General features: G+C 46.6%; 1 protein-coding gene across 1 annotated transcript in view; it reads left to right on the forward strand.

Annotated features, from left to right (window-relative positions):
• Positions 1-13,852, forward strand: part of LEPR (leptin receptor) — a 46,232-nt gene that overhangs the window by 16,995 nt on the left and 15,385 nt on the right. Inside the window, exons 5-9 of the mRNA XM_068140840.1 lie at positions 3,341-3,546; positions 3,917-4,062; positions 4,748-4,892; positions 7,422-7,718; positions 9,097-9,214. Of these exons, the coding sequence (XP_067996941.1) occupies positions 3,341-3,546; positions 3,917-4,062; positions 4,748-4,892; positions 7,422-7,718; positions 9,097-9,214 (912 nt within the window). The remainder of the gene's footprint in view (positions 1-3,340; positions 3,547-3,916; positions 4,063-4,747; positions 4,893-7,421; positions 7,719-9,096; positions 9,215-13,852) is intronic.

Below are 13,852 nucleotides of genomic sequence, written 5' to 3' on the forward strand. Positions count from 1 at the left end.
CATCTCTATGAGGAGGAAAGGCTGAGAGACCTGGGGCTGTTGAGCCTGCAGAAGAGCAGCCTGAGAGAGGATCTGCTCAATGCTCAGCAAGAGCTCCTTAATATACCTAAAGGGAGAGGGGCAAGAGGGTGAGGCCAGACGCTTCTCAATGGTGCTCAAAGACAGGATAAGGGGCAATGGGCACAAACTGGAACCCAAGAGGTTCCACCTGAAGAGGAGGAGAAAATCCTTTGGTGTGAAGGTGCTGGAGTCCTGGAGCGGGCTGCCCAGAGACGTTGTGAATTCTCCTCTGGAGAGCTTCCAAACCCAGCTGGGCATTGTGATGCTGGGCAAGCTGCTGTGGGTGCCCCTGCTCTAGCAGGGGGGGTGGACTGGATGATCTCCAGAGGTCCCTTCTATCCCCTAGCTCTTCTCCAAATGTAGAGTTTTGTGCCCTCTGGATTCACAGTAACATGAGTCATGCCAACTCTAAAACTATTTAAACCATTTACAGAAAAGTTCTTATTCCATTAACTTGAAGTTCTTTCTATGAATTAATGAAACAAACCCTTAATATACAGCAATAATGCTAAAATTACTTCAGAACATTTCAAAACAAGCTCTTTTTTTGGTAAGGATGAGATGTCTGGAACAGGAAGGAATCCAGGATGGTTGAACTGTCAGTATTTGCCTTGGCTTTCCTGCTGTGAGAATTTTGCCCATGAAGTGTTCACACTGTTAAATCCACTCCCTGAAGGAGGCCTGGGTCACTGGATACCTGCAGTGTACCAGAAATGTGTCTGTGACTGAAGGAGCCCAGAGAGTAACTGTGGAGTAGAAATGAGAATGAAGAACACTTGGGCAACTTCTTACTACTCTGAAAATAGAAGCAGTTTTGTGCCTCCTTGTGCTGAATGTAATTCATAAGTGGAGAATAGTTTGGATAGAGTCCCTGGAGATTGAAAACCTGGCATTTATTTGATTTGAAATCTATCAAAATCATCATTAGAAAATCTGATTAAGCTAATCAGGAAACATGGATTAAACCATGCAGCTGGTAGTTGTTTGAAGCTTCAAGTTCATCTTCTGGTTGGAAGAGACCTTTGAGCTCATTGAGTCCAACCATTCTCTAACTTTGCCAAGGCTGGTGCAAAATCATGTCCCTCAGCACCACATCTCTGCCTCTTTTCAACACTTCCAAGGATGGAGATTCAACCACCTCCCTGGGAAACCTGTTCCACTGGAAACCCTTTCAGTGAAGTTTCTTCTAACGCCCAACCTAAACCTCTCCTGGTGCAGCTTGTGGCCATTTCCTCTTGTCCTACGTCTTGTTCTTTGGGAGAAGAGACCAACACCCACCTGGCTCCAGCCTCCTTTTGGGGAGTTGTAGAGACCCAGCAGGTCTCCCCTCAGCCTCCTTGTACCCAGGCTGAACAAACCCAGTTCCCTCAGCTGCTCCTCACCTGTTCTCCAGACCCTTCACCAGCTTTGCCCTTTTCTGGACCCACTCCAGCACCTCAGTGTCCTTTGTGGAGTAAGGGATGCAAAACTGCACCCAGTATTTGAGGTGTGGCCTCAGCAGTGCTGAGTACTGGGAGACAATCCCTGCCCTGGTTCTGCTGCTCACACCATTGCTGATGAGGCCAGGTTGCTGGTGGCCTTCTTGGGCACCTAGGCACACACTGGCTCATTTTCAGCTGCTGTTGATCAATACCCCCAGGTTCTTTCTACTGGGCAGCTTTCCAGCCAGTGTTCCCCAAGCCTGGAGCATCCATGGGCTTGTTATCTTAGAGTGTGCAGCTTTGGCAGTGGATTATGCAATCCAAACCTGTGTGTGTTAAGCTCTCAAGGAAGCAGTGTTAATAAAAAGAAAAACAAAAAAGGGAGGGAAAAAAATAGCTTGAAGCTAAATCTGAACATCCAGTCAAAAATAGTCCCAGGAGCTTTGCCCTGCAAAGCACTGTAAGCAAAATGTTATGAGTTACTAAATCCTTCCTGTGAGCCTGCCTAAGACAATTGTAGTAATGTGTGAGTAAATAATTTCCTTTCCAGGAGACACCAGATCACCTCACAGACAAATGTCCCATGCAGGCAGATAATTCAAGTGTAAAGACTTCTGGAGGAAGCAGGTGTCTTCTCATTTCAAATATTCTAAGCTGTTGAAAATGATCAATGAGATCTGTTCTGCAAGGTGGAGTTCTTCAGCCTTCAGTTATTCCCAAACTTGTTTTAATCCCTTGAGTAGTTGTTTTTGATAATTGTAAGCTATCCATGGGACAGCAATGTGCCCTGGTGGCCAGGAAGGCCAATAGTATGCTTGGGTGCGTTAAGAGTGTGTCCAGCAGGTTTGGGGAGGTTCTTCTCCCCCTCTATTCAGTCCTAGGTAAGACCAAATCCAGAACATTGTTTAAGGTTCTGGGCTCCTTGGTTCAAGAGGGACAGGGAACTGCTGGAGAGAGTTCACTGGAGAGCTATGAGGATGGTTAAGGGCCTGGAGCATCTCTGTGAGGAGGAAAGGCTGAGAGACCAGGGGCTGTTGAGCCTGCAGAAGAGAAGGCTGTGAGGGGAGACCTTATCAGTGTCTACAAATATCTGAAGGGTGGCTGTCAGGAGGATGCAGCTGGTCTCTCTTCAGTGATACCCAGTGATAAGATGAGGGGCAGTGGACATAGACACAGTCACAGGAAATTCCATCTCAGCATGAGAAAAACCTTTGGTGTGAAGGTGCTGGAGCCCTGGGGCAGGCTGCCCAGAGAGGTTGTGGAGTCTCCTTCTCTGGAGAGTTTCAAAACCTAGCTGGATGTGTTCCTGTGTGACCTGCCCTAAGTGGTCCTGCTTTGTGGGGTCAGGGACTCGATCTCTGAAGGTCCCTTCCAACCCCTAGCATTCTATGGTTATCTTTCTTGTAATGTTTGACTGTGGGAGAAGCTGAAGGGAATGCTGAATTGTTTAGATTTTGTTTCAGTGCCTTGAGAATGGGAATTAATTAGAACTTGATCTCTGGGGTGGGTGGCAGAGAGCTGGAATTAGGCCACTGTAAGGTAAACTAGCTCTGTCTGCTGAGGAAGTATCTAGTAATGGTGACCATCAGGGACAGAAACTAGTCAACCAGGATGAGTAAACTACAGGTAGAACATTTGTTTTAAAGCCAAACCTATGAAATAACTTGGAAACCACTTAAAATGGGAGAAGCAGCAAAGTCAAATCAATTGGTTATAATTAATGGCTTTTAAAACTTTTTTCATGTATTTATTGATTATCACTGCTTTGGTAAATAAACCTTACCCAGATGGCCAAACCTCCCCTATTGACAGACTCGAGAAAGAACTGCTTTATGGTTTGTTTCCTTTTCCCTTTGTAGATCAGAGCTGTCACTGGAAGATGCCTCTACAAGTTCTCTGAAGGGGCCTGTGCTAGTTGCTCAGTGTGACTGCAGTGGGTCTGACAACTGCAAGTGCTGTGTGCCTTCTCTGAGACTCAACTACACCTACATCATGTGGCTGGAGATGACAGTTGGTGTGACACCTCTGTGGTCACCTTTGATGTCAGTTAAGCCCCTAGACATAGGTATGTGTGACCTGTGTTTTAAAGCTTTTTTTAGTGGAGAACAGCAGCAGGATCATAGAACCACAGACTGGTTTGAGTTGGAAGGGACCTTTAAGGGTCATCTAGTCCATCATGGCAATAAATTCATGTGGTTTTAAGGCAAACTTTAGGTCAAATGGCAGATCCTGATAACTAAAATACGACAGTGCCAGGGTGTGCTTTCCCAGTGACCTCACACAAGGTTACTCTGTCACACACTGCCTTTAGAGCAGCTCCTAAGCACAGAATTCAAAGAGAATGTGTGAAGGAGACCTCTGAAACAGCAACAAGCTATCACCATCAGCAGCCACAGGCTGTAAGGGTAGTGGTAAGCTTGTCATTTTTTCCACAGTAAAGCCTGAGCCTCCTCTGAACCTGCATCTAGAAATGACAGAGAAAGGTCAAGTGAAGATCTGCTGGTCTGATCCCGTTCTGATGCCATACCTGCTTCAGTATGAAGTGAAGATCTCTACAAATTCAGGTCAAAGTGGTTGGCAGGTGAGTCAGCTCCTTTTGCTTGGTTTTATGACAGAGCAGTGCAGGTCAGTGGGTCCAGAACCTGGGATCTCATACCAGTCCAATCCAGGACCTAAGATGTTGTCAACCCAATCCAGAACCCAGGATCTCTTACCATACTCCTTGTCCTTGGGCAGTGGCTCTGGTGGGTTGAGCATCATGGCTAGTCTAGTGGAGCTAGGTGTGGCACACTGGTTTCTCCTGAGCTGGTGTGTTCAGTAGACCCTGGTAAACATCATCAGTGTGCTGGACTTGACACCTGTTACACTATGCAATGATGAAAAAGCCATCTCCTTATTGGGCCTTACAAAGGAACTCCCATCTATCTGTAAAGGCAAAGCTCTCCTCTTTCATCAACCCCCAAACTCCATGACACTACCAGACATACGTAATACTTCTAGCTTTTATTAGTGAATTGGTTTGTTGCTGTTGTTGCCATGCAGCTGGCTCTGGAATATGGCTATTAATTAGTAGTCCATAATGAAGTAAGTTAGTTTTCACAATCTTGACCATGTTCGTATTTACAGTAAATTTCAAGAAAAAAACCTTTTTCTACCCAACCTTCTACCTAAACCCCACTCTCCAGATGATTTGCTTTGGTTCTCTCTGTCTCTTTCTTTTTCCCTCTTTCATAATACCACAATAATGACTTCTGGTGATCCAACAGATGGTTCGAGCTGCTCTAGAAACTTCCCTGGTTGTAGACAACTTGCTACTTGATTCCTCTTACTTGGTTCAAGTGCGGAGCAAGAACCGTCATGGTCCAGGGTTCTGGAGTGAGTGGAGCACATCATATAACCTCAGCTTGGGAGGTAGGTCACCTGCAGCTGCTTATGGGCAGTGAGTAGGCTTTTCAGAATTCCAGTTTAGTTTCCTCAAGAACAAAGTTCTAGATGGAGCCTTGAGCCACCTGCTCTAGTAGGAGGTGTCCCTGGCCATTGCAAAGGGATTTGAACTAGATCATAGAATGATCTAGATAATCTTTCAGGTCTGTTGCAACCCAAACCATGCTGTGATTCTACATTTTTTCTCTCCTCTTGATTGCTACATCTGCTGATGCGGCACATCTAGAGGACCTGACCCTCTAGAATCTGAGCAGTTGGAGAAGGAGGGTCAGCAGAAACACCTTGGAGAGAAGCACATGGTGCAAAACTATGGCTTGGTTTGAGCATGAAAGTCCATCTTGCAACTTGAATGCTCTGGAAAGCAAAGCTGACCTGTTAAGAATTTTTTGGTTGGCTTTGGACTGATCTTGGGCCAACTGTCCCTCTTCAGCAAGTGGCTAACACCTGTAGCTCCCATAAGTGCCTGAGTGATTGGGACTGAGCTTATGTGTGTTTACACACTGTGCAAATTCAGTGCCTTTGTGCCCAGATGAATTATTTAATGTGTCACTGCTATGACTTGGCATTAACTCCACTGCTGAGATGCTAAAAATGGGGTTTTGAGACATTAATCTCCTGCTGACTTTGATAGGAGCAGGATTAGTAAGTGCTGGAAAGCCTGACTCTTACATTTTATTTCATTTATTCTTTTTCAGTCCTCTCTCCCCAACTAGTGATTAGCAATTCTCTCCAAATCTGTGTCCCAGTCTTACAGTAAAGCTTCACCCAGCATGATTTCAGCAGCCTTGCAGGGTTGAAAGAGTTAGATTTTGATTTTCCAAACACAAACATTGCTTTTATGATTGGGATCTTTCACTTCCACCTGAGGACCATTTTGTGACACTAAAAGCTGTGGTGTATATGTCTGTGGTATGAGTTACAGAAGCCTCCCCTTTCCAGGTTGTAGGTACTTGTTGCAGTACTGAAATGAGCTGATCTGCTGCCTTCAGAATGTGTGCTGAGTGAAAAGCACAAGCGTTCTGGTTCCTCAAGATTTAATTTACAGCAGCCCATAAGATTCATAGAATGACCCATGATTTGATTCTCACTTTATAAGCAAGACCTTTTCTGTCTGGGTAAATTAAATTCCATGCCTGTACTTTTATCTGCTGTCTGTAGATAGAAATAACAATGCAAAAAACCCCAAACAATTGGAGATTGAATGGAGCCTTCAGGAGGTCTACCTCAAGACTAATTGATGAGACCTCAAGAGTTCTACCTCTGATTCAAAGAAGGCTTAAATTCATAGAATGGTTTGGGTTGGAATGGACCTGAAAGATCATAAAGTTACAACCCCCTTGTCATGGGCAGGGACACCTCCTGCAAGAGCAGGTTGGTCAAGGCTGTCCAGCCTGGCCTTGAACACCTCCAAGGAGGGGGCATCCACAACCCCCCGGGCAGCCTGTTCTGGTGTATCACTACCTTCACTGCAAAGAATGTCTTCCTACTCTCCAGTCTAAATCTCCCCTCTTCCAGCTTCAATCCATCCCCCCTCATTCTATCGCTACAAGCCTTTGTAGAGTCCCTCCCCAGCTTTCTTGTAGGCCCCTTTCAGGTTCCTTCTTTCCCTTGTGCTGCTGTATGCTGCTTTCACTGTACTGAAAGCACACACAGAGCTTTTCCTCCTCATTGGTGGTGATTTTTCTGCTCATTGATTATCTTTTGGTTTTGTTTCCCTGAGGGATATGAAACCCATAATAATTCTGATTAAACAATAATAATTTTGATTATTTTGATTTGAATTTACAAACAGCACTTACGAAGGGAAACAGTCAAAGGCTCATTTCTACCCTTCTCCTGTGTAGTTATGAATAGTAATTAAGAAGTAGGAAATTTAGACTTCACCTTGAATACTGCATCTACTTCTGGTGTCCCATCATAAGAAGGACATAAAACTATTGGAGTGAGTCCAGAGGAGGGCCACTAGGATGATCCAAAGGCTGGAGCACCTCTGCTGTGAGGATAGCTTGAGGGAGCTGAGATTGTTCACCCCAGAGAAGAGTCGGGGGGGACCTTCAGGATGACTTCCAGTACCTGAAAGGATCCTACAGGAGGGCTGGAGAAAGGCTTTCCATAAGGGTGTCTAGCAACAGGAGAAAGGGAAATAGAAGGTAAGGGAGAGTAGGTTTAGACTGGGTCTTGGGAAGAAGTTCATCAGTACAAGGGTGGGAGACACTGGAACAGGTTGCCAGTGGAGGTTGTGGATACCCCCTCCCTGGAGGTGTTCAAGGCCAGGCTGGATGAGGCCTTGTGCAACCAAGTCTAGTTGAGAGGTGTCCCTGCCCACGGCAGGGGGACTGAAGTATATGATCTCTAAAGCCCTTTCAAACTTAAGCCATTCTATGATTCCCTGCATTATTATATTTTCTATTGTGGTGCTTTTATGCTTTTTAGTTCAGCTTCTAATCTCAAAGGATTACCCCCCCCCTTTTTTTTTCATTTCTCCTTTCTATGCAGCTGAAGTCCTCTACTTCCCTCCTAAGCTGCTGACCAGCGTTGGTTCCAACGTTTCCTTTCACTGCATCTATAAAAACCAAACCAAGCCTGTAGACTCCAAGGAGATTGTGTGGTGGCTGAATTTGGCAGAAGAAATCCCAGCAAGTCAGTACAGGCTGGTGAATGCTCATGTAAGCAAAGTGACTCTTTCCAACTTGAAAGCCACCAAACCTAGAGGGAGTTTCTTCTATAATGCCTTGTACTGTTGCCACCACAGCGGGGAATGCCACCAGACATACGCTGAACTTTATGTAGTAGGTAAGAGTCCACATGCTTTTCAATTTCCATTTTGGTGCATTTTCACAGAATGTTAGGGGTTGGAAGGGACCCCAAAAGATCATCCAGTACAACCCCCCTGTCAGAGCAGGATCACCTAGCGCAGGTCACACAGGAACACGCCCAGGCAGATTCTGAATGTCTGCAGAGAAGGAGACTCCACAACCTTCCTGGGCAGCCTGTTCAGGTGCTCTGTCTCCCTCGCAGTGAAAAAGTTTTGCCTTATGTTCATGTGGAACATCCTTTGCTCCAGTTTGCAGCTGTTGCCCTTGTCCTATCACTGAACATGACTGAGCAGAGCCTGACTTCATCCTCCTGACACTGCCCTTCACATCTTTATACACATGAATGAGGTCACCCCTCACTCTCCTCTTCAACTTAAAAAGCCCCAGCTCCCTCAGCCTTTTCTCACAAGGGAGAGGTTCCATTCTCTTCATCATCTTTGTGGCTGTCACTGGACTCTTTCAAGCAGTTTCCTGAAGCCCTTCTTGAACTGAGGGGTCCAGAACTGGACACAATATTCCAGATGCAGCCTCACCAGGGCAGAGTAGAGTGGGGGGGAGAACGTCCCTCAACTTGCTAAATAATTAATAGTAAGGTCAGAATACAGATGAGTTCCTGTCACCTGCCCTAGGTGATCTTGCTTGGGCGGGGGGGTTGGATCCAATGATCTTCAGAGGTGCATTCCAACCCCTAGCATTCTGTGATTCTGTGAATATTTCCATGTTAAACGTCAGTTTTATTGAGGGGCCAGACTCTTCAGTGGTCTCCAGCAACTACGCCCCCTCTACTTTGCCCTAGTGAGGCCTTACCTGGAGCACTGAGTCTAGTTCTGGGGTCCCCATTTCAAGAGGGACAGGGAAGTACTGGAGAGAGTCCAGAGGAGGCTTCAAAGTTGCTCAGGGGCCCAAAGCATCTCTGGGGAGGAAAGGCTGAGAGACCTGGGCCTGTTGAGCCTGCAGAAGGGCAGCCTGAGAGGGGATCTGATCAATGCTCAGCAAGAGATAAAGGATGGGGACAGACAGTGGTGCCCAGTGACAGGACAAGGGGCAGTGGGCACAAAGTGGAACCAGGAGGTTCCATCTGAACAGGAGAAAATTTTTTGGTGTGGGGGTGTTGGAGCCCTGGAGCAGGCTGCCCAGAGAGGTTGGGGAGTCTCCTTCTCTGGAGCGATTCCACACCCATCTGACCATTGTGATCCTGGGCAAGCTGCTGTGTGTGCCCCTGCTTTAGCAGGGGGGTTGGACTGGGTGATTTCCAGATGTCCTTTCCAACCCCACCATGCTGGGATTGTGTCATGCATGTTCTTTTGAATAAACAATTCTCTCTTTCTTAATGCACTTTTGGTGTGTTTAATTAGATGTGAATGTCAACATCACCTGTCAAACGGATGGGTACTTAACTCAAATGACCTGCAGGTGGTCTGTAAACCCAAACACAATGCTCCTGGGAAGTTCCTTGCAGTTAAGATACTACAGGTATGTAGAGCTTTTCATGCACTCTTTAGGTTTGGAAAGCATTGTTCTGGAAAGTGCTATTACAACAAAGTTTCTGTAAGCTGGACTTCATCCCAAAAGGAATTCCAGAAATATTAACTACCTGTGCAGAAAGGAGACTAGAGATGGAATCTCAGAATCACTCAGGTTGAACAAGACCTTGAAGATCATTGAGTCCAGCTGTTAACTCATCACTGCCTAATCCACAACTAAACCATGCCCCTAATGCCTGAAGTATGTAGCATGGATTCTCTCTACAGTGTTCTTCAGCAGCTGTAAAACCTCTGGATGCAGTTTGGAAGCCACTTCTCCTAAAGCAGATGGCTTTGCTTGTACCAGTTAGAAAAATTATTCTTCCAGTTGCTTGTATCTAGAAATTGCAAGGAAGTCAGGGAAAAACCCATCCACGGTGAGACTGAGACCTGAGACTGAGACCCATAGAGGCTGTAGAATCTCTGTCCTCAGAAATTTCAGATGTCAGTTGGATAGGACCCTGGGCAATTTCATCTGAGTTTGAAGAGAAGGCTCCGGGGAGACCTTACAGCAGTACCTGAAGGAGGCTACAAGAAAGCTGAGAAGGGACTTTCTATGAGGGCTTGTAAGATAAGGGGGAATAGATTGAAGCTGGAAGAGGGGAGATTTAGACTGGAGATGAGGAAGAAATTCTTTACAGTGAGGGTGGTGAGACACTGGAACAGGTTGCCCAGGGAGGTTGTGGATGCCCCCTCCCTGGAGGTGTTCAAGGCCAGGCTGGACAGGGCCTTGAGCAACCTGCTCTAGTGAAAGGTGTCCCTGCCCATGGCTGGCAATTTGGAACTACATGATCTTTCAGGTGCCTTCCAACCCAAACTGTTACAGGATTCTATGAATCCTTCTTTGAGTCAGAGGTAGGATTCTTGAGGTCTCCTCCAGAGGTCTTGTGGTAGACCTCTTGAAGCCTCCATTCAATCTTCAATTTTTATATGATTCTGCACATATTTTTTTTCTATCTACAGACCATAGATACAAATACAGGGATGGAATTTAATTCACCTTGGAGAGAAAAAGTGTTGCTTATAAAGGGAGAATCAAATCTTGGGTCATAAAGGAAATATTGTTTTCTGAAGGTGGCATCTTTGGTGAATAGAGCACTCCTAGGTTTCTGTGCTTTTGGTCAAGTGTTTTGGCCTAGTTTTGTTTTCAGGTAGTTGGCTTAACTTTGTCTTTCGGCTAGAGCAGCACAAGTGGAGTGTAAAGCAAACACATGATTGCAAAATACAAACCTGATTATTAACTCAGTGGTGTGATCTTCATTCATGTGCATTAGTAAGAGGAAGGGAAAGGACAACCTCCACTCCTTGGTGGATACGGAGGGGAACATTGTAACAAAGGATGAGGAAAAGGCAGAGATACTTAACACCTTCTTTGCCTCAATTTTTACTAGAAGGGCAGAACGTCTTCCTGACAGCTGGCCTGCAGAGCTGGCAGAAGGAGCCAGGGAGCTGCATAGTTTCCCAATGTTCCATGAGGAGGTGGTTGGAACTCTCCTTAGCAGCTTGGATCCCCACAAGTCCATAGGACCAGATGGGATTCATCCTAGGGTGCTGAGAGAGCTGGCAGATGAGCTGGCCAAGCCACTCTCCATAATTTTCCAGCAGTCCTGGCTCACTGGAGAGGTCCCAGAGGACTGGAAGCTGGCCAACGTGGTGCCCATCCATAAGAAGGGCCGGTTGGATGAGCCAGGGAATTACAGGCCTGTCAGCCTGACCTCAGTGCCAGGCAAGATCATGGAACAGGTCATCCTGAGTGCAATAACACAGCACTTACAGGATGGCCAAGGGATCAGGCCTAGCCAGCATGGATTTAGGAAGGGCAGGTCCTGCCTGACCAACCTGATCTCCTTCTATGATCAGGTGACCCGCCTGGTGGATGTGGGGAGGCCTGTGGATGTAGTCTACCTGGACCTCAGCAAGGCCTTTGACACCGTCCCCCATAGCAAACTGCTGGCCAAGCTGTCAGCCCATGGCTTGGACGGGAGCAAACTGCGATGGGTTAGGAACTGGCTGGATGCCTGAGCCCAGAGAGTGGTGGTGAATGGTGCCACATCCAGCTGGCAGCCAGTCACTAGTGGTGTGCCCCAAGGATCAGTGCTGGGCCCTGTGCTCTTTAACATCTTTATTGATGATCTGGATGAGGGCATTGAGTCCATCATCAGTAAATTTGCTGACGACACCAAGCTGGGGGCAGGAGTTGATCTGCTGGAGGGTAGAGAGGCTCTGCAGAGGGACCTCGACAGGCTGGACAGATAGGCAGTCCAACGGCATGAGATTTAACACATCCAAGTGCCGGGTTCTGCACATTGGCCACAACAACCCCATGCAGTGCTACAGGCTGGGGTCAGAGTGGCTGGAGAGCAGCCAGGCAGAGAGGGACCTGGGGGTGCTGGTTGATGGTAGGATGAACATGAGCCTGCAGTGTGCCCAGGTGGCCAGGAAGGCCAATGGCATCCTGGCCTGCATTAAGAACAGTGTGGCCAGCAGGAGCAGGGAGGTCATTCTGCCCCTGTACACTGCACTGGTTAGGCCACACCTCGAGTACTGTGTCCAGTTCTGGGCCCCTCAGTTTAGGAAGGATGTTGACTTGCTGGAACGAGTCCAGAGAAGGGCAACGAAGTTAGTGAGGGGCTTGGAACACAAGCCCTATGAGGAGAGACTGAGGGAGCTGGGGCTGCTTAGCCTGGAGAGGAGGAGACTCAGGGGTGACCTTATTGCTCTCTACAACTACCTGAAGGGGGGTTGTAGACAGGCAGAGGTTGGTCTCTTCTCCCAGGCAGCCAGTACCAGAACAAGAGGACACAGTCTCAGGCTGCGCCAGGGGAGGTTTAGGTTGGATGTTAGGAAGAAGTTCTATACAGAAAGAGTGATTGCGCTATGGAATGGGTTGCCCGGGGAGGTGGTGGAGTCGCCGTCATTGAAGGCGTTCAGAAGGAGACTTGATGGGGTGCTTGGTGCCATGGGTTAGCTGTTTGGGTGGGTTGGATTGGTTGATGGGTTGGACACGATGATCTTGAAGGTCTCTTCCAACCTGGTTTGATTTATTCTAATAAAGGTAAAGGTTTATTCTAGTATTGCCTCTGACACCATTCTTACACCATGAAACTCAAAAACCCCTTTGAATTACAACTATTTTGAGTTGGAGAGTTTCCTAGAACTGTGTCAGTCTTTATATAAACAAGACAGACAGACAGACAACCATTTCTGAGGAAAGAAAAAAAAATCTTTAACTTTGCTGCTCTGCTGGACTGGATCTGCAAAAGTTTTGGCAAACAAGCTTAAAACAGCCTTGAGGGCCTTAATCCTTTTGGAAAGCTCTCTGTCTTCTCTGTTAGAGGTGGACTGAAGTTTTGAGCTCTCATAGTACCCAGGCAAATATTTCTCAGAATTTTGTGCCCTAAAATCATAGCTGGAATGCTGGGAATCTCAAGTGGAGGCTTTTAGGGCAGGATTAGTGACTAGCTGACTGCTGAGGTAGATTTTAACTGTCTTCACAAATATGAATATAATGAGTGCACTGCTGGGCAGGGAGCTTGAAATAAAACCCATGCTGCTCTTGCTATGCTTTTTATGCCCACTTCTTCACTGCTCAGGTTTAACTAAAAATGTTATTTTTCTAGGAGGAGGTGATAATCTGGGGATTTGTGACAGCATTGCTGCTAGATCAAACACTGAACAGTAGCACGGGCTGCAAACATTTTGTTACATATTTTGAACAAAATTGCAATGAGAACTTGAATGGTTGCAGGCTTCTAACCAAGTGAAACAATTAGGTCCTTTGCTTGCCCAGGCTTGATTGCAAAGAGGCACCATAAATATGTTGGGGTTTGCTTAGGCATAGGCAAGTCCTCGTGATGAAAGCTGGAGGTTAAATGTGTTGCATCGATGTCAGAGCCATCAGGTTTTGGAGCAGCATGCAGCGACTCCGAAACAATTCCATGTTTCAGGTGAAATCCAGCACTCCCCAGTAGCATGGTGTGATGACTTTGCTGTTGGTGTTCTGATTTGGCTGCCAACAGAAACAGCACAGAAATGATCAGCAGAGAGCACCAAGCCAAAGCTTCCAAGCACAAGGTGTCAGTTTCATCAGTGTTAGCCATGTGGACAGGGAGAGGGAAGCTCCAGCTAAGTGTAACTTGTGTGGTTCAGCTGAGTAACTAACACCCTGTCTGGCTCCTCAAACCTCACCTCTGAGCTGTGCACAAGCTTAAGAGAAAAGTGAAAACTTTCCATCTCTGCTAAGATGTCACTGCTCTTTGATCCAGAGTCTGGGTCTCATCTCTTCTGTTGACATACTGACTCCATGTGGGATTTTAAATCCATCCTCCAGAATTAGTATTTTTATGGGATTTCCATGTCCCGGAGACTTCACTGTAGGTGTCCCATGTGGCAGCTTTTCTCCTGGACACCAGTTGGTACTATGAAGGTTGTATTCCCAGCTGGAGGAAATTCCTGGCTGGAGATCTGCCTTGCTATGATTATTGCTAACACCTACCACTCAAGGGACATGATTTATGAGTGTTTGGAGATGCCTCTTCTTGTCACACCTGTTTTTCCCTGTTTTTAGTCTCTTACCAAAATATTTTGT

Source organism: Melanerpes formicivorus, unplaced genomic scaffold (assembly GCF_026170545.1).
Source record: "Melanerpes formicivorus ecotype bairdi unplaced genomic scaffold, bMelFor1.0.p_v2 SCAF_7, whole genome shotgun sequence".
Taxonomy (NCBI): Eukaryota; Metazoa; Chordata; class Aves; order Piciformes; family Picidae; genus Melanerpes; species Melanerpes formicivorus.